This window comes from Vitis vinifera, chromosome 17 (assembly GCF_030704535.1).
Source record: "Vitis vinifera cultivar Pinot Noir 40024 chromosome 17, ASM3070453v1".
NCBI classification, from domain to species: Eukaryota; Viridiplantae; Streptophyta; class Magnoliopsida; order Vitales; family Vitaceae; genus Vitis; species Vitis vinifera.
In genome coordinates this window covers 11,354,590-11,378,578 of record NC_081821.1, presented here as the reverse complement: position 1 = coordinate 11,378,578, position 23,989 = coordinate 11,354,590, and the positions used below count along the sequence as shown (strand labels likewise).

The window sequence follows — 23,989 nt, the reverse complement described above, 5'->3', positions numbered from 1 at the left end:
CGATGGGTTTGATATGGATTTGCCACAATTGGGGCAGAGGCCTCCCATAGGTGGAGAAGTCCAGAACTTTTGACCTTCGTAAAATAAGAGATTAGGGCGTTTTAAGGGAACCCATATGGCCATGCTGGTGGCCACATGCCTACATTTATGGGCAAGAGCTTCAGCCCTCATCCAACATTGGAAGTTCCAACAGAAAAAAGAAAAGAATTGGAGACCCACTCATGCCAAAATGTAATGACCAATAAAGCCTAACATAAAGCTCAGTCGCAGCTTCTAGGTGGAGCTTGCCCCACTCATTATTAATTGCCTCCCTCTCCCTCTTGAATGGGTTGGTGGTGAGAAGCCTAGTTGGCTATTTTGCCTTTCCATTCTGTGGATGGGTCTATCATAATGGTTCCCTTAGAAAAGATATTGTGAATCTGAATGGAATGATTTAAATTTATGTTCAAATAAATTTAACATATGTTTATCAATATTTTACATAAAAATTACCATAAAAATAATTAAATTTCACTGAAGGAAAATGACTTCATCATAATTTGAAAGGGAGAGAGATGGTTTGATGTAGTTAAGGTGGCAACTGGCAATTTAGTCGGATTCGAAGGATTGATAAATAAAATATGATGAAAGTGGTATCCACCATCATATTAAAATAGAATTATAGGACAACCCAAAAATTGATGAAAATATCCTCATTATATTGGGGGGCGTCACACGTGACACCCTTGTATTTAATTTATTTAAATGCAAAAATTGAGGAAATATCAATCGTTGGTGGAGCATGTGATATCAATCTCCATATCAACCCAAAACTGACCTTCTAAAGACAAATTCAGAAAACATTGAAAACAAATGCCTTATAGATATATAACAAGTTATTTTATTTAAAAACAGAGAGGAAACGTTTCCTGAAAGCCCGCAAGTCACAGTCAGTTTGACTGGGATTCTGCAGACCTCACACGCGCCACCCATTTCCTTACACGTTTCTGAGATTTGGGTATTGCTCGAATCCGAAAATCTTGGAATGGGTTGGGTTTCGTTTTGAGATTTGGCTTTCATATTTCTTGTTTTTCTGAATTTGATCAAGATTGCTTGCGATTTGTGGTGGTCTTGGGCCCGAGAGAATGCCCCAGGTTTTGTCCTCCGAGCAAGACCCTGATGATCCCGATACTGAATTCGTAGAGATTGATCCAACTGGGAGATATGGTCGGGTCAGTGTCTATGGTTATTGTGTTGTTTTCTTTGATATATATGTTTTTTGAAGATTTACTGACAATTATGTTTGGTTTCACGGAATTTGAATTGTTGTTGCTAATTGAATTGAAATTCCGGCGGACCCAAATTAAAATTTTGATATATTTCACCATTATTGGATTAATATTTGGATTAACTTCTATTGATATTGACGTTAATGGGGGTGGTTTTTGCAGTATAAGGAGGTTCTAGGAAAAGGGGCTTTCAAGAAAGTGTATCCTTTTTCACCCCTCTTGTGGTTTGATGTTGAATCGAATTTTATTTTATTTTATTTTTTGGAGTTATTCATATACAAATATGTGCATGCATTTGAAGCATAATTGTTTGTAAAACGTTGTGAATCATCCTTGATGATGTGGGGAATCAGATATAGAGCATTTGATGAATTGGAAGGAATTGAAGTAGCTTGGAATCAGGTTAAGGTGGCAGATCTATTACGGAACTCAGAAGAGTTCGAGCGTCTGTATTCAGAAGTTCATTTGCTCAAGACTCTGAAGCATAAGAACATAATTAAGTTTTATATTTCGTGGGTCGATACAAGGAATGAGAATATCAATTTTATTACAGAGATTTTCACCTCAGGCACATTGAGGCAGTAGGGTTTCTTATCTTACTTCATTTTCTTGATTTTTTTATTTTTATTTAGCACTTGTGCTTTTATTGAGAACTCTATTTTCAACTGTTGTGTAGGTATCGAAAGAAACATAAGCATGTTGATTTGAGGGCTCTGAAGAAATGGTCTAGGCAGATTCTGGAGGGTCTTCTCTATCTTCACAGTCATGACCCTCCTGTTATTCATCGGGACCTGAAGTGTGACAACATTTTTGTTAATGGAAACCAAGGAGAGGTGAAAATTGGGGACTTAGGACTGGCTGCCATTCTTCGCCAGGCTCGATCAGCTCATAGTGTCATTGGTGAGAACAGAATTACTTTTTCCTTTAGCTCTTTTTCCTTTTGGTGCTGGTGGAAGCGCAAGCAGGCTTTGGCAATGGAGGTGATGATGTAATTGTTGCCATGATTTCAGGTACTCCTGAGTTCATGGCACCTGAGCTTTACGAGGAGGAATACAATGAGCTTGTAGACATTTATGCCTTTGGGATGTGCTTGCTGGAGTTGGTGACCTTTGAGTACCCATATGTTGAATGTGCCAATGCTGCTCAAATATACAAGAAAGTGACATCAGTAAGGCATTCTTGATTCCAGCCCATTTAAACAATGTTATGCAGTTGTCACTCATTCACACCCTCACTGTCATATCACATCCAAGATTATCGGTTGTCCTGAGTGGTGGTGTTAGTTCGGGGAATTTAAAATTGTTATATTCATGGACTCCTAAAGGGTATGAAGTTTATCCATGGAATGCTAGTTGCGATGGTTTAATCATGATTTTAAATTTGCAGTAAAACAAAGTTCTCCTTGGGCATAGCTGGTAGATTTTTATTTGTCAAGACCTTATACATGTTTTTGCAATATATCTTTCTATCTATCTATCATTGGTTGGGAATTTTAGGATTCTCCAAATAATTCAAATTTGATGTCATCAAATTTATGGTCAGCTCTGTGTTGCCAAAAGTTTCCTCTGTATTAAAAGATCAGATTGTACACCTATAAATTTACAATTTGAAGTGATGCATTTGTAGACTTGATAGGACCTTCCAAGGGAGTGTGAATTTGGTTGTTTTTAATTTAATGGTTGAACATAGTGAAAATCGAAGAGTCTCATCACTTTGTTCTTGCAACTCATGCCCGTGTAACATGGGCTTGGGTACAAATGTCGGGTGTAGGTATGCATCTTAGCGTCAGATCCTTTGTATCCAAAATCTTAGGACACGAGTGTTTTGGTTGAAAAGGATCTCAACTATGGGTGTAGACACTTAGATATGGAATTAAAGGAATGATAATAGAATTTCTTCCATTATGACAAGGTTAATTGCACACGAAAAACCTGTAAATTTATCTTAGGATTTTACTTTAATAGAATTTTGAGTAAACTTTTAAGGAATTATTATATTATATTATAATTTATGAGCAAATTTTCATTAATTGAAAAACTTTAAATTTATATTCATTTTATAATAAAAATTATGACATACTAGAATGTTGATATAATAAGTTTGACATTGAAATACCTTATTATGTGAAATCTAATTCTTTCATGATATTAATTATTATGAGTCATCTATAATACTACATAGTTAATTGTAGCTAGAGAATATATTTATTATATCTTTTTTATTCTAATAAGATTTTAAATGTTATTTTACTTTGGCACTATTGCTAATTGTACATGAAGAATCTATTTAGTATAGGTTTTTGTATTTTTTTGGATAAATTATAAAAATCAGTCTTATAGCGTTATACTTTCACCCATGTCTCAATTTATCCCTTAAAACATTTTTTTTAAGCAATGTCAACCTTACACTATGCCCTAATGTTAAAAGGCTAGTTTGTTAAGATTTTCACAAAAAATGAATGAAGAAACTTATGTGATAAGCATGTAGACAAATTAGACACTTTCAAACATATGATATAAAAGCTCATGCAAGTGTATTTGTGATTGTTACATGAGTTATTCCAGCGAATTCAGACGAAAAATCTTAATAGAAGGACCTATTTAACATTTAGAAATAGTTTGGGGGCAGCAATGCTTCAAAAAAAAAAGTTTAGGGACTAAATTGAGACATGAGTAATAATGCAAGAATGATTTTTATAATTAACCCTTTATTTTTACAAGATGCTAAGGAAATTTGTAAGAAAATGCTATAGCACGTTATTAGTAAACTTAGATTAGTTTAGAACTTCGAAAATTTGTATTGATTTTGTAGTTTTAATACATTAGATGTTATAAAATATAAGAAATTAAATTATAATTCATATTTAATTTCTTATCATTAGTATAATTTATCTCTAGATTTTTTATGATATTAATTATCATATTTATCTTCAAATTTGATATAATATTAATTATCACATGTTTCTTTAATTGTAAATGTAAAACATATTTACGATAAATCTTTTATTTTAATAGAATGTTGAGAGAACTTTTAGGAAATTAATTATAAATGAAATCATATTTACCATAGATATTGAGTGAACTTTTAGGAAAATATATAGTTGATTATAAGTAAGTCTTTATTAGTTGAAAACTTTCAATTTTTATATTTTTAATTATTTAAATTGAAACTAATTTATTTTTTTAACTATGTTCGAAATAGTTTTTATTATTTTAAAATTAATATAGTTCAATTTAACTATGATTTCTCTTTAAGTATTTTTTTAATCTTATTATTTTAAGTTGATAAAATGGTATGAATTTAAATTTCACCATACTTATTTTATTTATATAAAAAAATGGTACAACATCCAATAAAAGTATACTTCCTTTGAAATTATCTCTACTATCTAAATTTTCTCTCTCATCATTGGGTCTCTTCTAAATTTTCTCCTAAAGGCTTAAAAATTTTGAAGTTTCTAACAAATCTTTGCTTTGTTCTCCTCTTATCTTTTTTAATTGCTACTTTGTTCTTGTTATCTCTTCTTTAGATCCAAAAAATTCAAATAAAAATGGAAATAATTAAAAAATTCTTTTTATTTTTTTATTTTATTACAATTAATTTTATATTATTATCTATCATAATTAAAAAGAAATTAAGAAAGGGATAAATTAGTTACAAGAGTTAGAAATTAGTTAAAAATTTGTTTTTTTTTTCATTACGATTTATTTTATATTATTTTCTAACATAATTTTGAAAATTAAGAAAAATATGAAGAGTGTAATAACTGTCTTTGATACAATATAAGCATAATTGAAAAAAGAATTAAAGAAAGAGATAAAGCAGTTGTTGAATATAATGAATTTATAGTGTACAATCTTTCCTTTTTAATATAGATCACATGTATGGTAGTTAGGACTCCTAGCCTTGTATATATATATTTTCTTAATTGTAAGTAGACACAATGAATGAGAATCAAGGTTTTCTTCTCTCTCTCTCTTAACATGGTATCAGAGCCAAGGAAAAAAACCTAATTCTTTCCAGTTTCCCCGTGTCATCAATTCCGGGAAACCTTCCTGTGATCGTGTTTCATTCCGATCACCTTCCCCAGACCCCAAAGCTTTCCAGTCGATCGAATCGTCGTCAGAAAACGCTTTCCGGTTGGTCGAATTGTCATCAGAAAACATTCACCACCGGCGACTTTTCCGGCGAACTTTTCCGGCGACGTCTTTTTCCCACACCGCAAGGAGCGCCTGGAGGAGATCTCCAATTTTTCCCAAAGCACCGGAGCCAGAAAACCACCTACACGCCGGCCACGCGCGTTTTTTCGGCCGACGACTGCATCTCACGCGCCGGCGCGTGAGGGCGCGTGAGCCACTTTCCGGCGACGCGCTTCCTCCTCCAGCCTCGCCTGACGCCGACTAGCCACCCTTCATACCTGTTTCTGCCATCCGAGCCCTGCACGTGCCTCTTTTGGGGTTCTTTTGCCTCCGCCGACCCTCCGAACAGTTTTTCCGGTGTCCTTCGACTATTTTTTCTCAACCCCAATCCCTGCATGTGCCTTGGGAAGTGTTCTTCTACCTTTCCGGTGGTGCCACGGTTGTTTTTTCTTTTCCATTTGGTCTTTCACAAGGGCGATTCTTCGGTTTTTCCTTCTTCAGCCGCATCTGAAGCCGTATTAGGGCTCTCTTCGATCTAAATATACTTCATTCTCCAGATAAGTGGATATGGCTATTAAAACTTCCATTTTTTCCTCTGTCATATCTGAATCTCCTATGATTACTTCGGAGAAATTGGTTGGCAGTGAAAATTATCTTTCTTGGTTTGCCTTTGTTGAACTTTGGTTTTTGGGACAAGGATATAAGGATCACTTGGTTACACAGGAGGCAGATATCCCTGAGGTTGAGCGCGTACAGTGGAGAAAGATAGATGCCCAGTTATGTAGTGTATTATGGCAATCCGTTGATCCCAAGATCCTTCTTCATCTTCGGGCCTACAAAACTTGTTTTAAATTTTGGACTCAGGCCAAAGGATTATACACGAATGATATCCAGCGTCTTTATAAGGTGGCTTCTGCTATTGTCCATATCAGCCAACAGGACTTGGATCTATCTACTTATATTGGCCAGATTGCCTCTCTTAAGGAGGAGTTCTTGATTGTGATGCCTCTTACTCCTGATGTTGGGGCTCAAGAAACACAGCTTGATAAGTTCTTCATGGTCCTTACTCTTATTGGCCTCCGTCCGGATCTTGAGTCTGTCCGCGATCAAATTCTTGGTAGTTCATCAGTTCCGTCTTTGGATGATGTGTTTGCTCGCCTCCTTCGTATCTCGTCCACTCAGACTTTGCCATCTGATAGCATTTCAGATTCTTCTATGTTAGTTTCTCACACTACCTCTCGAGGAGGACGCAGTGGTAATCGAGGTAGAGGCCAACGTCCTCATTTCACCTATTGCAATAAACTTGGCCACACTCGCGATCGTTGCTATCAGTTACATGGACGGCCTCCTCGCACTGCCCATGTGGCCTAGTCCTCTAATTCTCAGTTGCCTCAGCCTCCGAGCTCCTCCGCATCTGAGGCATCTCAGGCTTCTATTGCCTCTGTTACCCAGCCTGGTAATGCTTCTGCCTGCCTTACCCACACATCTTCTCTTGGACCCTGGATTCTAGATTCTGGAGCTTCCGATCACCTATCTGGTAATAAGGATCTTTTCTCCTCTATTACTACTACCTCTGATTTACCTACTGTTACCTTAGCTAATGGTTCTCAAACTATAGATAAAGGTATTGGTTTGGCCCTTCCTCTGCCTTCTCTACCTCTCACTTCTGTCCTTTATACTCCTGAATGTCCTTTTAATCTTATTTCCATCAGCAAAATCACTCGTACTCTTAATTGCTCTATTACATTTTCTGATAAATTTGTGACCTTGCAGGACTGGAGTACGGGGAAGACGATTGGCATAGGACGTGAGTCTCAAGGCCTCTATCACCTCACCTCGGATTCATCTCCTACAGTTTGCATTTCCACTGATGCTCCTCTCCTCATTCACAGTTGTTTGGGCCACCCTAGTCTCTCCAAGTTCCAGAAGATGGTCCCTCGTTTTTCCACTTTGTCGTCGCTTTCGTGTGAGTCATGTCAGCTTGGGAAACATACTCGTGTCTCGTTCCCAAAGCGTTTGAATAATCGGGCAAAATCTCCTTTTGAGCTTGTCCACACTGATGTTTGGGGTCCTTGTCGGACTGCGTATACTTTAGGATTTCAGTATTTTGTCACTTTCATTGATGACTATTCTCGATGTACTTGGTTATTTTTAATGAAAAATCGAGCTGAGTTATTCTCTATTTTCCAGAAATTTTATGCTGAAATCCAGACCCAGTTCAATATTTCTATTCGTGTGTTACGCAGTGATAATGCCAGGGAATATTTTTTAGCTCCATTTACTTCATTTATGTCTCATAATGGGATTCTTCATCAGTCTTCTTGTGCTCATACTCAACAAAATGGGGTAGCTGAACGCAAGAATCGATATCTTATTGAGACAGCTCGTACTATCCTCCTCCATAATAATGTTCCTTTTTGTTTTTGGGGGGACACTGTTCTTACCGCTTGTTATTTAATTAATCGTATGCCCTCCTCTGTTTTACATGATTAGATTCCTCATTTCCTTCTCTTCCCTGACCAACCACTTTATTTCCTTCCTCCTCGTGTCTTTGATTGTACTTGTTTTGTTCATATTCTCACTCCTGGACAGGACAAGCTTTCCGCCAAAGCCATGAAGTGCCTCTTCTTGGGATATTCCAGACTTCAGAAGGGTTATCGCTGTTATTCCCTTGAGACTCATCGATACTTTATCTCCGTTGATGTCACTTTCTTTGAGGACTCACCAATCTTTTCCACCACTTCTGAGTCTCTTCCTGTTTCTGAAGTCTTGCCCCTTCCTATTGTCTCCCCATCTGATGTTGTGCCTCCTCGACCACTTCAGGTTTATCATCGTCGCCCTCGTGTCGCTGCTCCTCTCCCTTTTGCTGAGGCACCTGCTGACTCACTTTCTATCCCTTCGGCTTCTCCTGCCCTGGCTCTGCCTTCTCCTGATGATTTACCCATTGCTATTCGGAAAGGTACTCGCTCTACTCGTAATCCTCATCCTATTTACAATTTTTTGAGTTATCATCGATTATCTTCACCCTATTCTGCTTTTGTTTATGCTATATCCTCTGTTTCTCTTCCAAAGAGCACCCATGAAGCTCTTTCCCATCCAGGCTGGCGACAGGCAATGGTGGATGAAATGGATGCTTTGCATTCTAATGACACTTGGGATCTTGTTGTTTTACCCTCTGGTAAATCTACAGTTGGCTGTCGTTGGGTCTATGTAGTTAAGGTTGGTCCTGGTGGTCAGGTTGATCGCCTTAAGGCCCACTTAGTTGCTAAAGGCTATACTCAGGTTTATGGTTCTGACTATGGTGACACATTCTCCCCTGTTGCCAAGATTGCTTATGTCCGCTTGCTTCTCTCCATGGCTGCTATGTGTTCTTAGCCTCTTTATCAGTTGGATATTAAAAATGTCTTCCTTCATGGTGATCTTGCTAAGGAAGTTTATATGGAGCAACCTCCTGGTTTTGTTGCTCAGGGGGAGTCTGGTTTAGTGTGCAGGTTACGCCGTTCTTTATATGGCTTGAAACAATCTCCTCGAGCATGGTTTGACCGTTTTAGTTTAAGTTGTTCAAGAGTTTGGCATGCTTCGCAGTACAGCAGACCATTCAGTTTTCTATCATCATAACTCCTTGGGGTAGTGTATTTATCTGGTTGTTTATGTGGACGACATCGTCATTACAGGCAGTGATCAGGATGGTATTCAGAAACTAAAGCAACATCTTTTTACCCACTTTCAGACCAAAGACTTGGGGAAACTCAAGTATTTCTTGGGAATTGAGATAGCTCAATCCAGTTCCCGTGTGGTCCTTTCCCGAAGGAAGTATGCTTTAGACATCCTGGAAGAAATTGGTATGTTAGACTGTAAACCGATAAACACACCTATGGATCCGAATGTCAAACTTGTACCAGGACAGGGGGAGCCTTTAGGAGACCCTGGGAGATATCGACGACTCGTAGGTAAATTGAACTATCTCACCATTACTCGTCCAGACATTTCTTTTCCTGTGAGTGTTGTTAGTCAATTCCTACAGTCACCATGTTATAGCCATTGGGATGCCGTAATCCGCATTCTTCGATATATCAAAAGTACACCAGGCCAAGGTGTGTTGTACGAGAACAGAGGTCATACTCAAGTTGTTGGTTACACAGATGCAGATTGGGCTGGCTCACCCACAGATAGACGTTCCACTTCAAGGTACTGTGTTTTTATTGGAGGTAATCTAATATCTTGGAAGAGTAAGAAACAAGATGTAGTGGCCAGATCTAGTGCTGAAACTGAGTATCAAGCTATGGCTTTGGCAACATGTGAACTCATATGGTTGAGACATCTTCTTCGAGAGTTGAGATTTAGAAAGGATGAACAGATGAAACTCATCTGTGATAACCAGGCCGCATTACATATTGCATCCAATCCAGTCTTTCATGAAAGGACCAAACATATTGAAGTTGACTGTCACTTCATTAGAGAGAAGATCGCATCAGGATGTGTTGCTATAAGTTTTGTTAATTCAAATGATCAACTAGCAGACATCTTCACTAAATCTCTCAGAGGTCTTAGGATTAAATATATTTGTAACAAGCTTGGTGCATATGACGTATATGCTCCAGCTTGAGGGGGAGTGTTGAATATAATGAATTTATAGTGTACAATCTTTCCTTTTTAATATAGGTCACATGTATGGTAGTTAGGACTCCTAGCCTTGTATATATATATTTTCTTAATTGTAAGTAGACACAATGAATGAGAATCAAGGTTTTCTTCTCTCTCTCTCTTAACAGCAGTTATGAGCTTAAAAGTTGTCTATAAAAAAAAAATTCATTAGCTCAAAAGTTTTATCTAATGCAATATAAGTGTATTTGACATGGATTTCACTCTTGTATTTATGTTATATCGCACCAACATGAGTATTTTGGCTGAAATGAATGTGTTCATGTATCATAGACTTAAGCTATACATATGCTTCATGTTATGATCCTTTATTACCTATATGTTAGGACAATGAGTCTAGTACATAGTTTGTTGCAATTTTGTTCCAATTTATTTTTTGACTTAGGAAATTTTTTAGATAGTGACTTACTCTCCATTGAAGTTTCAAGGTTGTTAACTCAACTGGAATGTCATAGGTAAGTTTAAAAAGATTTGGTTTGTGGCAAGTTAGATGTTTAAAGGGTTAAAGTAGATCAATAATTCATTTATAAACTAAAAGGGCTTAATATATTATTTTAGAAAAACAAGGGACACTAGAGCGACGGAAGTAGCACTTAAGCATTGGAACTGCTCAAGCGCCTATCCAAAGCTCAAGCGCCCAAGGCGCTTAAGCAGTAGGTAAGTGTGCTTTAGCACTCATTCCAAATTTGTCAGAATATTGTTTGGAAATTCACGAATATTGTATTTGAAAAATTCTGGATACCGATCTCTTAGGACCTATAGGCCTATATAAACCCTTCTTTGACCCACTTAGGGTGGGACACTCATTGAAAAATTTAGCCTAACTTGCCTTACTGTTCTCAATCTCAAGAAAGATTCAAAGCTTAAATCTTGGGTTCTTAGAAGACTTGCATCTCTTTAGCGAGGCTGAGGAGAATTCCCTAATGCAATAGCAATTAGAAATTGTTGCGTTGCGAATGTGGATCAAATTGTAGGTTATGGAGAGTAAGTCTTAAGGGCAAGGAGCTAGGTAAATCTATGTGACTTGATCTCAAATAATGGATTTTAGATTAGAGGTGTTAGACCTTGTGGCTTTTTATCTCCATTGTTAGTATGAGGATTTTCTATGTAAAAGTTCTTCTATCCCTTTCTTATTTGTTTGATGTTTGGTTATTTTGTTTCTCTGATATCTCCTAGAATTAAATTAGGTAAAATTATTTAACTCTTATATTATAATCTTTTCAAATACACCCATTCACCCTCCTTAGGTGATTCCCTACTGGACAATAGTTTTTCACTGTAGTTGCACCCTCATAAGGTATATGTGTCCCTATGTTTAGACACTTTAGACTTATGCATTGAACAAAAGTAAAAGCCTCGGTAACTATTGGATGATTGTAATGAGTCATATTATATAGCTAATTGTACTAAAAAAGCAAATAACATTGAAGTCCAGACCCAGCATGGTATTCTTTCTACCACTATATTAATGCGGAGGTAGTTTCAAAATGAATAGTTGGAAATTTTTTCAGTATAGAACACTCATGTCGATAAAATGATTTGAACCATTTATTGGAAAAATGGGTATTTCGTTCCCTTTTTTTTTATTTTATCCAATGCTGAATAGCCAACAATCTTTAACACCTTATGAGTAAAACTTTTCTAGCCTATAAGTTTTATCTTTCTAGTCAGTTTGTTGTTTGTTATTGATTGATATGTGATCAACCTATATATCATCTATGTTACACGAGTTCGGATATGGGTGTCAAGAGTGGTACATCTTTAGGTGTCGAATCCTTTGCATACCAAAATCTTAGAACATGGGGTTTCGGTTGAAGGATCTCAACTGTGAGTGCGAGTACTTCAATACAATATCAGTTAAAATAATTTAATACTAAGTATGAATATAGTAAGATAAGTCATCTAGAATATTACATGGTTAATTGTAGTTGGAAAATATATTTATTATATTTTTTCTATTTTAATAAGATGTTAAGTTTATTTTACTTTGATATGACTACTAATTGTACATGATAAACCTATTTATTATGCCTTTTATTTTAATAGGATGCTGAGAAAAATATTTAAGACAATATTATACCAGTAAACTTTGATTAGCTTAAAATTTAAAAAATTTATAGTGATTTTTTAATAAAAATTTTCATTAGAAATTGATAAAATATCATTCATATTTAATTTATCATACGAAAATTTGGATTTTTTATATTAATTATTATAATTTATCTTTAGATTTTTTAATATATTAATTTTGATATTCATTTTCATATTTTTACTCTACTAATTATTATATTCATCTTTAAATTTTATTTTAAAATTAAGAAAGAGATAAAACATTTTTTTTAACTACTATATTTATCTTTAAATTTTATATGATATTAATTAATATATTTTATTATAATTAAAAAAATTAAGAAAGAGATGAAACACTTCGATTACAAGAGTTAAAAATTAATATAAATGTTTTTAATTTTAATTATATTATCATCTAGTATAATTTAAAAAAAAAATAAGAAAGAAATAAAGAGAGAAATAAATGTATTTGAAGCGATATCAACAAGATTTTAAAAAAATTAAAGAAAGAGATTCCATATATTTGTATCTGACATGGACATCCTCACACGTGTCATATTGTGTCAATAGGGGTATTTTGGGTTAAATTGAAGTGCCCATGTATTGTAGATACCCATAGAACTTGGGCCATGCCCACTTGGGATTTGATCACTAATGTGCATATCTGTTCATGTAATGTACCGTGTGTTTGTAATTTACATCTTGTGTAGACTTCATAGTCAATAGCTACAATGCTAACAAAATAAACCAATCTACTTCTCTTATTTCCTGTTACCCTCAAGTTTTCAAATTTTGGTTTCAGCCACGATGTTGATCATGGTCATAACCGAGATATACATTCCCAAGTTTATTGAAATGCTGGATTTTCTTCATAAAAATATTAGAACTTGTCAAGATTGTGAAATATAAGAAATTTCAGTGACTTGAAACTTCAGCAAGATCTTAGAATCTTGCCAATATTTGAAGATTTCGTACTTAGGATAGCGTTAAGATATCTACAAACAATTCTTGCTATTTTTTCCTTGACAATTGTTGGAGTGGCTTGAATCATCTATACTAGAAGAAGTTTCTTGATTGTACTTTTTTGTTGGTTATTTTGCTTTATAGGGAATCAAACCAGCATCATTAGCAAAAGTGAAAGACCCTAGAGTTAGAGCATTTATAGATAAATGTATTGCAAATGTCTCTGATCGGTTGTCTGCCAAGGAACTCTTGAGGGATCCTTTTCTCCAATCAGATGAGGAAAATGGAAGTGTAGGCCGTTCTTTACAACCCCATCCTCATCATTCAGGTAAATTTTAGAAAGCACCTACAGAACTTCTTCATTGTTTTACTTAAGCTCACACTCTGACATAACAAATGCAAAAGGTAGTCATGACCACTTCAATACTGGTACAAGTTCTAAGGTCTCTCTGCCTGAGTCAAGTCGAGACTTCAAGGTGCAAGGTCAAAGGAGAGATGTCAACACAATATTTCTAAAATTACGAATTGCAGATTCTAAAGGTTCTTTTGCTCTTTTTACCTTTTCAGTTTATAAAATTTCCTCCTGGGAACTTGGATGTCTTTATTACCATTTCATTCATTTTATAATCATGGAGTTTGAACATAGCAGGTCATATTCGCAACATCCACTTCCCATTTGATATTGGGGCTGATACAGCAATTTCTGTTGCTGGTGAAATGGTTGAAGAGTTGGACTTGACAGATCAAGATGTTTCAACCATTGCTGCAATGATTGACTCAGAAATTCGGTCCATCATTTCAGATTGGCCCCCATCAAGAGAAGTTTTTGGGGATAATTTGAGCACAGAGGTTGCAATTTCTGATATCTGTCCCCCTGAAAGTGAGGGTGATGCTTTGCCCTTGATGAATGAGTCTGCTACTTCTTCTTGTGGCCTTGTCCTGGAACGGTTGCCTTCAGGTCGGAGGTACTGGTCCGACTCACCCAAGGCAGTTGGTGGAAACTCTCCTATTAGACCTGCCTTTTCAAACTTGTCTTCTCAGGTTGATTCGGTAACTACTGAAGGTAGGTTTAGTGAACTTAATGAGCAATCTCTTGCTAGTCCTAGAGATGGAGATAAGTTAAATACTGCTGCTTCACTTGATAAGCGGGAGGATGAACGTGTATGTGGTGATGATGACGTTGAAGAGAAAGAAGCTAGTATATCTGCTGAAACCCAGTTTAGTGATCAAAACGATGTGGCTGTAGAATTACTTGGTGGCTATAGAGCACCTTCATGGGGAGGGAACTGTAAAATATTGAGGGAAACTGAATTAGGAGACGCCAAAGTTATTGTGGAGAAACTTAAGCATTTGTTTGTAAAACAACAAAAGGAGTTAGACGAACTAAAGAGGAAGCATGAATTGGCCATATTAGATCTTGTGAAGGAACTTCCTCCAGACATCCGTAACAAAGTTTCTAGCCTTTGTAACCTGAAGATCTCTGGCTCCTTTTCAAAAATGGAACCAATGTCATCAGAAGTTTCCAACTTGGCCGTGTATAACAATCTAGATACTTATTCCATTGGACCAACTAATGTCAAACTTAGTCTCCCAAAAAAAGGTTAAAGATATTCCAGGAAGCTCAAAGATCTCTCAGATTGTTGGGAAAGTTGGGAAGCAGGAGTCAGCAGCTGCAAAACATGTCACTGGAGCTGTCTTTGGAGACAGTTCAAATACGTTGAAGCAGAATGTCAAATCTTCAAGAGACAATGCAGCCAGGTCATAGCACAGGGAGAAGCTCATGCTTATTTGGGAGATCCACTGGGGTTAATTCTTGACGGACAAAGCACAATCTACATCATGCTGCTCAGTCGAGAGTTGGCTGAATATGTCATGTGTTTCTGTAAGATAAGTTTGCCCATGCTTGAGAGATATATATCTGCACATCATTCACATGCCTTTGATTTCATTTTAAGTCTATACATGGTCTCATGGGTCATCAAATTTTCATGGTGTATACATGTACATACAGTTCATCATCCGTGTCAAAAGAAAGGTTAGCTACTTCAAAATTATATGATATATGTTGAGGTAAACTAATTCTATTTTTCAATTTTGTGCATTACATGTTTGTCCCCTGAAATGGGGTAAGATTCGTTGAACTGCTAAACTATTGTTGTAGCATGCTTGCCTTTGATTTTTTTGTTACTGCACCCCTTTGTATATGAGATTTCAAATAGGTTTGTGCATGCATACAAAATAGCCATGTCTGCAGGAGAGAAAAAGGAGGGTGGGGGTGGTGGGGTTGTGTTGTTCCCCATTCACCTTTTCACGGTGAGAAATGAGCAAACCCAATGGGACTGGCAAAAAGGAGATTGAAATATATAAAAGTAATGAAGAAATATTAGGTAATTTAAGACTAGTATTCATCTTTCTTCATTTGAGTCCACAGGTATGGTATTCATACTAATGGATTCTTAGATAGTTATCTTATCCGAGTACAAGAGCTGTGAATTTCATTAGCAGAGTTGGTTGTGGTTAGAACTCCAAGGAGAATGTGGTGCCATCTCAAACTAGGGTTTTGTCATCAACCATATGTGTTCCAAATTTTCATCCCCTCAGCTTGTTCTCTGGCTTGAATCACATGCACAAACAGGAACAACTCATGTGACTGTCTCCCTCAAATCCATGTTTCTAGGCTGGGTAATAACTAAGCAATTCAAATCCTCGATCTTATGTATTCTTCAAAATTGTGCCCGAGCCATGAAATATCTTTTCTGCTATTGAGTCTGAAAATGTGAATCTTGGTTCACAAAACTACCTAGGAGAAGGTGAATGGGTAGTCCTCCTTTTCATGACCCAAAAGTGGGATCTTTATTTCTTTTATAAGTTCTTTGACCAATACTAGTATTTAATTATTAAAGCAAAGAACAATTATATAGTTTTTATATAATTGACATCTCATGTACATGAAAATCCATCTATCTAGTTTTTTAGAAACTCTATAGATATAAAAAACCATGAGTCAATCCATTGCAAAGCAAATTCACTAAATTTGAAAGAACAAGTACATAGTTTTACTTAGACTAAATATTATTTTCCTCTAGAGGTCTTACATTAGCCAACAACTACCCTTTTCATCAAGTCTGCAAAGTAGCATCCATGTACTCCTTAAGGACTTGAGGGGATGCGACGAACCATCATGACCAATCGACATAGTGAAAGCTTTGAGTGTGTTGGGAAGGCATAAAGAATAATAACTCGTGTGTAAAAATACAACCAATAGGTGTATATATAGTTGAACAAACCCTAGTGGGTTGAACCATGAATGATAATTAAAAACTTGTCAAATAGTTAAGACTTGTGCTAAATGAAGCTGGAGTGTTCACGTAGGGTGCCCACAATGCACCCAAGCATCATGTCATTACACTTTGAACAAACTCAACCATACTTGCATGAACAACCCTGTGAACGAATCAACAACAATCTCGTATTTTCAAACCCAATCTAAAACCCTAGGAAGTACATAGACTTGAATCTAAGAATGTTTAGAACACAATTGCTAACTTAAACTAGCAAGAATAGATACTAATAATCCCTCTCTTTGGAAAATTTGCAACAAAATAACAATTACATAAACTCATTTCAATACTTTAAATTGAACTTTACATATGACTTAAAAACTCTCATGTTTAAACCAAGCATTCTAAACAATGATCTTCAATCATCATGTAGTGAATCCTAAAAATTCTTGTAAACCTATGATTCACACATACTCAAACACAATACTTGTGAAAAGAGTGTGTAAATATATATAACCATATGATACGTAATGAAACTTTAATAACATCCATAATTAGACTAATATATTGAGATCATCAGTGTCTTGATTTAATCATTATCAAGATCAATCATTTCCAACGCCTCCCTTCCCCCTACAAAATGGCAAAGAGAGGAAGGAAATAAGAAACCAAAATATGTAGAATAGGAAATATCATAAAATAAATGATCAAGATGTCCAAAATAAATCGAATATCCAAATACATCAAACTATCAAATCTAAAAGAACACAAACCATCATCATAAAAATATAGATGAGCTAGGAAAAACACCAATATAGCAAGAATAAACACCTTAAAAGCCTCTAGCTCAAATTGTCTAGAGAAGGAAAACATTTGGAGCTCAAACTAGACTGTAATGACACCCATGACTCAATAGTAGCTTGAAAGATCCTTCTCGATTTGACATGGTCAACAATAAAGCTATTACATGTCCTCTACTACCTTGCCTCAAGTCCTCGGACCACTCCTCTCTCCACTACCTTGCTCCATCCCTTGAATCTTTGCCTCCTTAACATAAGTTAGATGTCCCATTAGGTATTCATGCGTATAACTAACATGCTTAGACCATGTGCTCTCATTAATAGGAGTTGTTTGATCTAAACACCTGTAAATCATGCTAGAAGTTGAATCCAACCTCCACCAAGATGCAAGAGATCATCAACTTCTACTAAGATGTGAGAGATCATCGACTTCTACCAAGATGCAAGAGATTATGATGGTAAATGGAGTACTCCTTGAATGAGAGGAGTTTTTGTAGGAGCACATAATGTTAAATATAACTTGAGCAATGTTAATAGGATGACCAAATAAAACATAGTGAATGAATCATGTAGTTGCTATAGGATTTGGGTCCTATGAGAGGTGGGATAGAAGATATAATTCACAAACATAGTAAGAATCTAGGTTGTTTTGGTAGAGTTAGCACTAAATAATCCCATAAGAATCTCTAGGAGCTTTAAAAAGTGGTCACCAAAGGGATTTTAAGGGAAAAGTAAGCAATCACTCAAAAAAATGATGAAGACCCAAGGTTTTTCTAATTGACCTAAATGTCGGTGGTATAGTAATCCCATATTCATGCATAATGTAGGTAGACAACCCAATCAAGCAATTCATGGGCTCTCAATGGCACTTCCTAAAGATGCATGGAAGAGCTCACACTCAGGCTCTACTCTAAGCTTATGAAATTGGGAATAGTAAATCTCCATGTGCTACTCAAATATGAAGCACTTATCTAAAAGGTCATCCAAGTTAAATGGACCTTGAATCGGAGAATAAAGACCAAATCTAGGCGTAGAAAGAGGAAGTGAAGAAACGCATTGCCTAGTGCACCTAGATGACATCTCTACTGAAACAAATAAACTAGAATTTATGGGTACAAACATAGGAAACTAAATGTTGAAAATGACTAGGAAATCCATAGGAACAATCTTACAAAGACAAATATGCAATTAATTGGGTCAAAAATCCATATTAGAGCAAAGAGACAATGTAGGAAGGACCAACATAACCTTGAGAACACATAAGAATATGAGAAAGTGAAGTGAAACTAAGAATAAATCGTAAGAAATAGTGTGTGTGTGTGTTGGAAGCATTCCATGGAGTGCTTGAATGCTCCTAGCATGGGAAGGGCACTCAAGTAGTTCCTTCTATTCCTAAGTTATCATCAAGTGTTCTTTTAGCTTCTCAGATACTTAAGTTATCCTTCAAACGTAAAATATGTCTCTCTTAATGTAAAATCCCTTGAAATTCATCTAAAAAAGGGAATCTAAGCAAGAAAATGATGAACTCATATGCAGGCTGCTCTCTTTATGTTATCGGTACTTAACAAATTATGAAATTCATAAATTATTCGAGTAAACACAAAAAATTAACTCATAAATCTTTCAGAGAAATGATCTAAAAAAGAAAAATAATTGATATTTAGACTTAGGGACATTTCAAGAGTACATAAGATATAACAACCATAACATCAAACAATAGTGATCAATAATAAGGTGATCAATTTTCTCTTTGATCAATATAATCCATATTACTCATCTAGGTTATCCATTAAGTCATATCATGATCAAAATCAAAATCATTCTCATTCTATTTGACTTCTATTTAACATGAAACTCTTTGATTGTTTAAACACAATACTTAAACTCCCCCTTTGAATTTATTGTTATTTTTATCAAATGATCATAAATCTCAACAAGAACCAATTGTAAACGTGAAGGTGTTATCCTTAAATATAGAAAATTACCTTTCACGTACTAAGTAGTCTCTTCCACATTGGAGTTTTTCCAATTTGCAATTGATTACTTCCCTTTTTGGTTTAAATACATACAATATAGATTTGACCAAAGTAACCTTTTTCACTTCGAGCAATATGAATTATAAATTACATCAAACATTTGTATTTTAGACAACTTCACAACAGAAGTACCCTCGTGAGTAATAGAAAGAATATCTCAAGGCTCTTTAGTATGCTTAGATATTGTTATCCTATGAAACTCATTAGGACTCATACCATTAAATGTTGGTGAAAGCACTAGTGTTTACCTCATTGTCTTTATTATCAAGTTTGTCATATTCATGTTTGGGCTTTAATTCTCTAATGAATTTACTAGTTCTATTCAAACTTTAATGGAAGTCCCCAATCAAATTTACATTATAAATTCATCCTCTTTGCATCTCTAGGAAGAATTCTATTCAAACTTTCCAATAGGGATAATTGTTTTTATCAAAGTATGAAGGATTATTAATAGAAGATCTCACTCATTGTGATTCCATTAATTAAGATCAACCAGGGATTGAAAAAATTTAAGCTACACTAACACTAATTAAAATTTGGATCTTAGATCACAAAACTACCTCAAGAAAGCTCATAATTTTAGAAGGTGTACCCAAGGCGTAACCACTCCATAGTTATAGCATCTTGCTTGCCAAGATACCCTGTTCAAAAGGAGCATCTCATTTAACTTATTTTTCTTTTTAAATACTTTTATTCTTGAAATTTTTAATTGTATATTAAAATTTATATAATTTTATGAATTTTTGTTTAATGCTTCTTTTAAATGTTTGGAATCTTAAATTTTTCATTAATTGAATTAAATTTTGGATTATATCTTATAAAATCGATACGTCTCTTAGTTCAATTTCACTTTACTTATGCATGTGCCTTATGTTTTGCCTTGCGTCTAAGATGTAGGAGACTTTTGCACCTTAAGTGTGCCTTTTACCCTTTAAAACTATGAGGGTTATAGGTAAGTCCTCTTTTTATGACCAAAAAATTTAATTTTCATTTCTTTTGCAAGTCCTTTGATCAATACTAATATTCAATTATTAAAACAAAGAATAATCTTACAATTGACACATTGAAAACCACCTATAAAAGTGAAACTTTATAGATATACAAATCATGCACTCTCATCCACACCACAACCCTGCCCCACCCCCCGCCATGGGGATATGTGGTGGATTTGGGTACCACCAAATGGTCTGAAATGAAGTACGTGGCACAAAGGGAGACACACTCAGCTGAGGATGTGGAATGTGTAGGAGTCATAATCCTTGATAGTTCATATTAGCCACAACATTCCAGACCACCTTAAGATTTGATGGGTCTCGATCAACCCACTTTTGGTCAATGGTAAGTAGTCACCCTACTCAGTAAGACACATTTAGTTATAGTTGTAGTCGCAGGCCGTTATGGGATTGGCCCCATGACCCATTTGATCTTACTCCACAACAAATCTCAAAAGCAAGAAATGTTTGGTTTTTTTGAAAAATTTTGAGAGAAATAAAATAACCACTAAAAATATGATGGAAAAAATATTTATAATTTATAATTTTTTTTACCTTTTTACGTAAAAATTAAATGATTTTAAAATGCAAAAATTTTGAATTCGTTATATTTAATTTTCTTGAGTATTTTTTTTTTCCAGAAACCAAACATAAGATTTTGATTTTAAGTATTTTTTTTTCTTTTCCTTAGGATTTTCTTGAAACTAAATATCAATTTGATATTTTTTTCTTTCAAAAATCTTGCTCCAAATATAGGGATCTTTTCATTTATGTTAAAAATAAATTTGATTAAATTCATTAATCTTAATTAGAATTTTTATGGTTGCTTTTGAATAGTTTTATTAAAAGACTTTTTTATTTGAAAATTTTTTAATATAAAATTTTTTAAAAATTGTTTCTCATAAAAAAATTATTATTATTATTATAATTTTATATAACATGAAAATTTCCCTTGAAAATTTTATAATACTAATATTATTCTTAACCATTTTTAAAATTTAACAAGAATTACTTTTACTTCTTTTACTCTTAATTAGTGAAAATTAATAGATATCTTAGGATTTTGTTAAAACACAAATCTTATATTTGATTTTTTTTTTTTTAATTTGAGAAAAATATAACAAAAAGAAAATAGGGAAAAAAAATGAGGGAATAAAAAAATGGGTTATTTGATTAAAAGATTCAAAATCCAAATTTAAAATTCCAACTTTCCATTTTTTGAAAAATTTAATAAAAATATCTTTGTTGTTATCTCATAAAAATAACATTTTCTTTTAATTATTTTTCAAGCAAAACATTAAAGAACTAGACTCAATTTGATGGCGTGATTTAAAAATAAAACAAAAAATTGTTTTTAATTTTTTTTAAAACTGTTTGGTCATTATTCTTTAAAAACAAAGTAAACAAAGAATAAGTAAAAATTATTTTCATCTATTTATTAAAATAAAAGAAAAATATCAACCCGTCTAAACATATTTTTTAAAACTTATTTTTAAAAATTATTTTTAAGTTAAAAAAATAATAAACAATTTTTAAAAATAAATTTAAAAAAACATGGCCAAATGGGTCTTAGATTTACAAATAGGGGAATTCTTTTATCCATTTTAACCGATTAATTCATAAAAAAATAATAAGTTTAAAGTTAATATATTTCACTTATTCTCTTCTTTTATGTAAAAATTAAATAATTTTAAAATATCTAAAGTTTTAAAATTAAAACTATATTTGATTCCAAATTTTTATGATAAAGAAAATCTGCCAAAATTTTTTTTTAAAAAAAAATATTTTTCAGGAAAACAATATTTTAAGTTTTCCATTTTATACTTATATTTCAGGGAATATATGAAAATACGAAATCCACGTGTAAAGAGAAGAGAAGGGTAGCAGAGAAGTAGGGTGAGTAGGAGTGGCGAGAGAACATGTGAAGCAGAAACGGATAGGAGGGGCGTATGAGGCCATCTTTGGTCTTCCCACACAGCTGCAGATAACAAAATCCCCACTCCCCACTCCTCCCTCCTCCAGTCCTCCTTCACCACCCACTCCTACACCCACCTCCCTCTCTCTCTCTCGCTCTCTCTAAATTCTAGCCTCCTTCAATGGCAATTTCAGCAACTTCAGCTTCTGCTTCCACAAAGCTCATATACCCATCTCCTCCTCCTTCTTCTCCTTCTTCCTCAACCACTCTCGCTCTCTGCACCCCTTCTCCCCGTACCAGAAAACATCCCTCTAACCTCTCCTCCTCCTTTCTCAGTAAACCCTCCACCACCTTCCTTTTAACCCCCACCACCACTGCCACCACCACTCAGCGCCGTTCTTTCACTGTTCGAGCTGCCAGGGGAAAATTCGAGAGGAATAAGCCCCATCTCAACATTGGGACAATTGGCCATGTCGACCACGGCAAGACCACTCTCACTGCCGCTCTTACCATGGCCTTAGCGGCCATGGGCAACAGCGCCCCCAAGAAGTACGACGAAATCGATGCCGCCCCGGAAGAGCGCGCCCGTGGAATTACTATTAACACTGCCACCGTCGAGTACGAGACTGAGAACCGCCATTACGCCCACGTCGATTGCCCCGGTCATGCCGATTATGTCAAGAACATGATCACCGGGGCTGCCCAGATGGATGGCGCCATTCTCGTCGTCTCCGGCGCTGACGGGCCCATGCCCCAGACCAAGGAGCACATACTGTTGGCCAAGCAAGTGGGTGTCCCCAATATGGTTGTTTTCCTCAATAAACAAGACCAAGTTGATGACGAGGAGCTTCTGCAACTTGTTGAATTGGAAGTTCGTGAGCTTCTTTCTTCGTATGAGTTCCCAGGTGATGATGTTCCTATCATCTCTGGCTCAGCTCTTTTGGCTTTGGAAGCTCTGATGGCAAATCCCAGCATTAAGCGAGGTGAAAACCAATGGGTCGATAAAATTTATGAGCTTATGGATTCTGTTGACAGTTATATACCAATTCCCCAACGCCAAACCGATCTCCCATTTCTTCTTGCCATTGAAGATGTTTTTTCAATCACGGGTCGTGGAACCGTGGCCACCGGCCGTGTCGAGAGGGGTACGATTAAGGTTGGAGAGACAGTGGACATTGTGGGTCTGAAGGACACCCGAAGCACTACTGTAACTGGGGTTGAAATGTTTCAGAAAATTCTTGATGAGGCGCTTGCTGGGGACAATGTTGGAATCTTACTCAGGGGTGTTCAGAAGGCTGATATCCAGAGAGGGATGGTTTTAGCTAAGCCCGGTACCATTACCCCGCATACTAAGTTTGCAGCAATTGTGTATGTGCTAAAGAAGGAAGAGGGTGGCAGGCATTCACCATTTTTCGCAGGGTATAGACCTCAATTCTACATGAGGACTACTGATGTGACTGGCAAGGTGACATCCATTATGAATGATAAGGATGAGGAGTCTAAGATGGTGATGCCCGGTGACCGAGTTAAGATGGTGGTTGAGCTCATAATGCCAGTGGCTTGCGAGCAAGGGATGAGGTTTGCCATCAGAGAAGGGGGCAAGACTGTTGGAGCTGGTGTTATTCAGTCCATCATTGAGTGATACTAGGAAGCTTTGGCATAACAGCAAATGCTCTTCTTCACTTTTTGAGTAGTGTCCAAACTTCATATCTTAAGCTTTATGCATTTAGTTCCACCCTTTTATGGATCTTCCCGGATGTCATATATTCTGCAATTTTGTTATTCTTTTGCTTTGTGCCAATGTCTTAGTTTAGTTGGATAATATTCTTGTGATAATTCAATGTGATTAGCTCTGTTGCTTCA

General features: G+C 35.5%; 2 protein-coding genes across 2 annotated transcripts; both read left to right on the top strand.

Annotated features, from left to right (window-relative positions):
• Window positions 1-837: 837 nt before the first annotated feature.
• On the top strand, window positions 838-15,194 carry LOC100250110 (with no lysine kinase). Its single transcript, XM_010664787.3, has 9 exons — window positions 838-997; window positions 1,088-1,211; window positions 1,431-1,468; window positions 1,622-1,849; window positions 1,945-2,168; window positions 2,279-2,436; window positions 13,247-13,430; window positions 13,508-13,642; window positions 13,752-15,194. Exons 2-9 carry the CDS (start codon window positions 1,125-1,127, stop codon window positions 14,705-14,707), a joined length of 2,010 nt encoding a protein of 669 aa, XP_010663089.1. The 5' UTR covers window positions 838-997; window positions 1,088-1,124; the 3' UTR covers window positions 14,708-15,194.
• Window positions 15,195-22,049: 6,855 nt separating this feature from the next.
• LOC100244975 (elongation factor TuB, chloroplastic) lies at window positions 22,050-23,989 on the top strand. The gene has a single exon (XM_002277265.5). It carries the CDS (start codon window positions 22,308-22,310, stop codon window positions 23,766-23,768), a length of 1,461 nt encoding a protein of 486 aa, XP_002277301.1. The 5' UTR covers window positions 22,050-22,307; the 3' UTR covers window positions 23,769-23,989.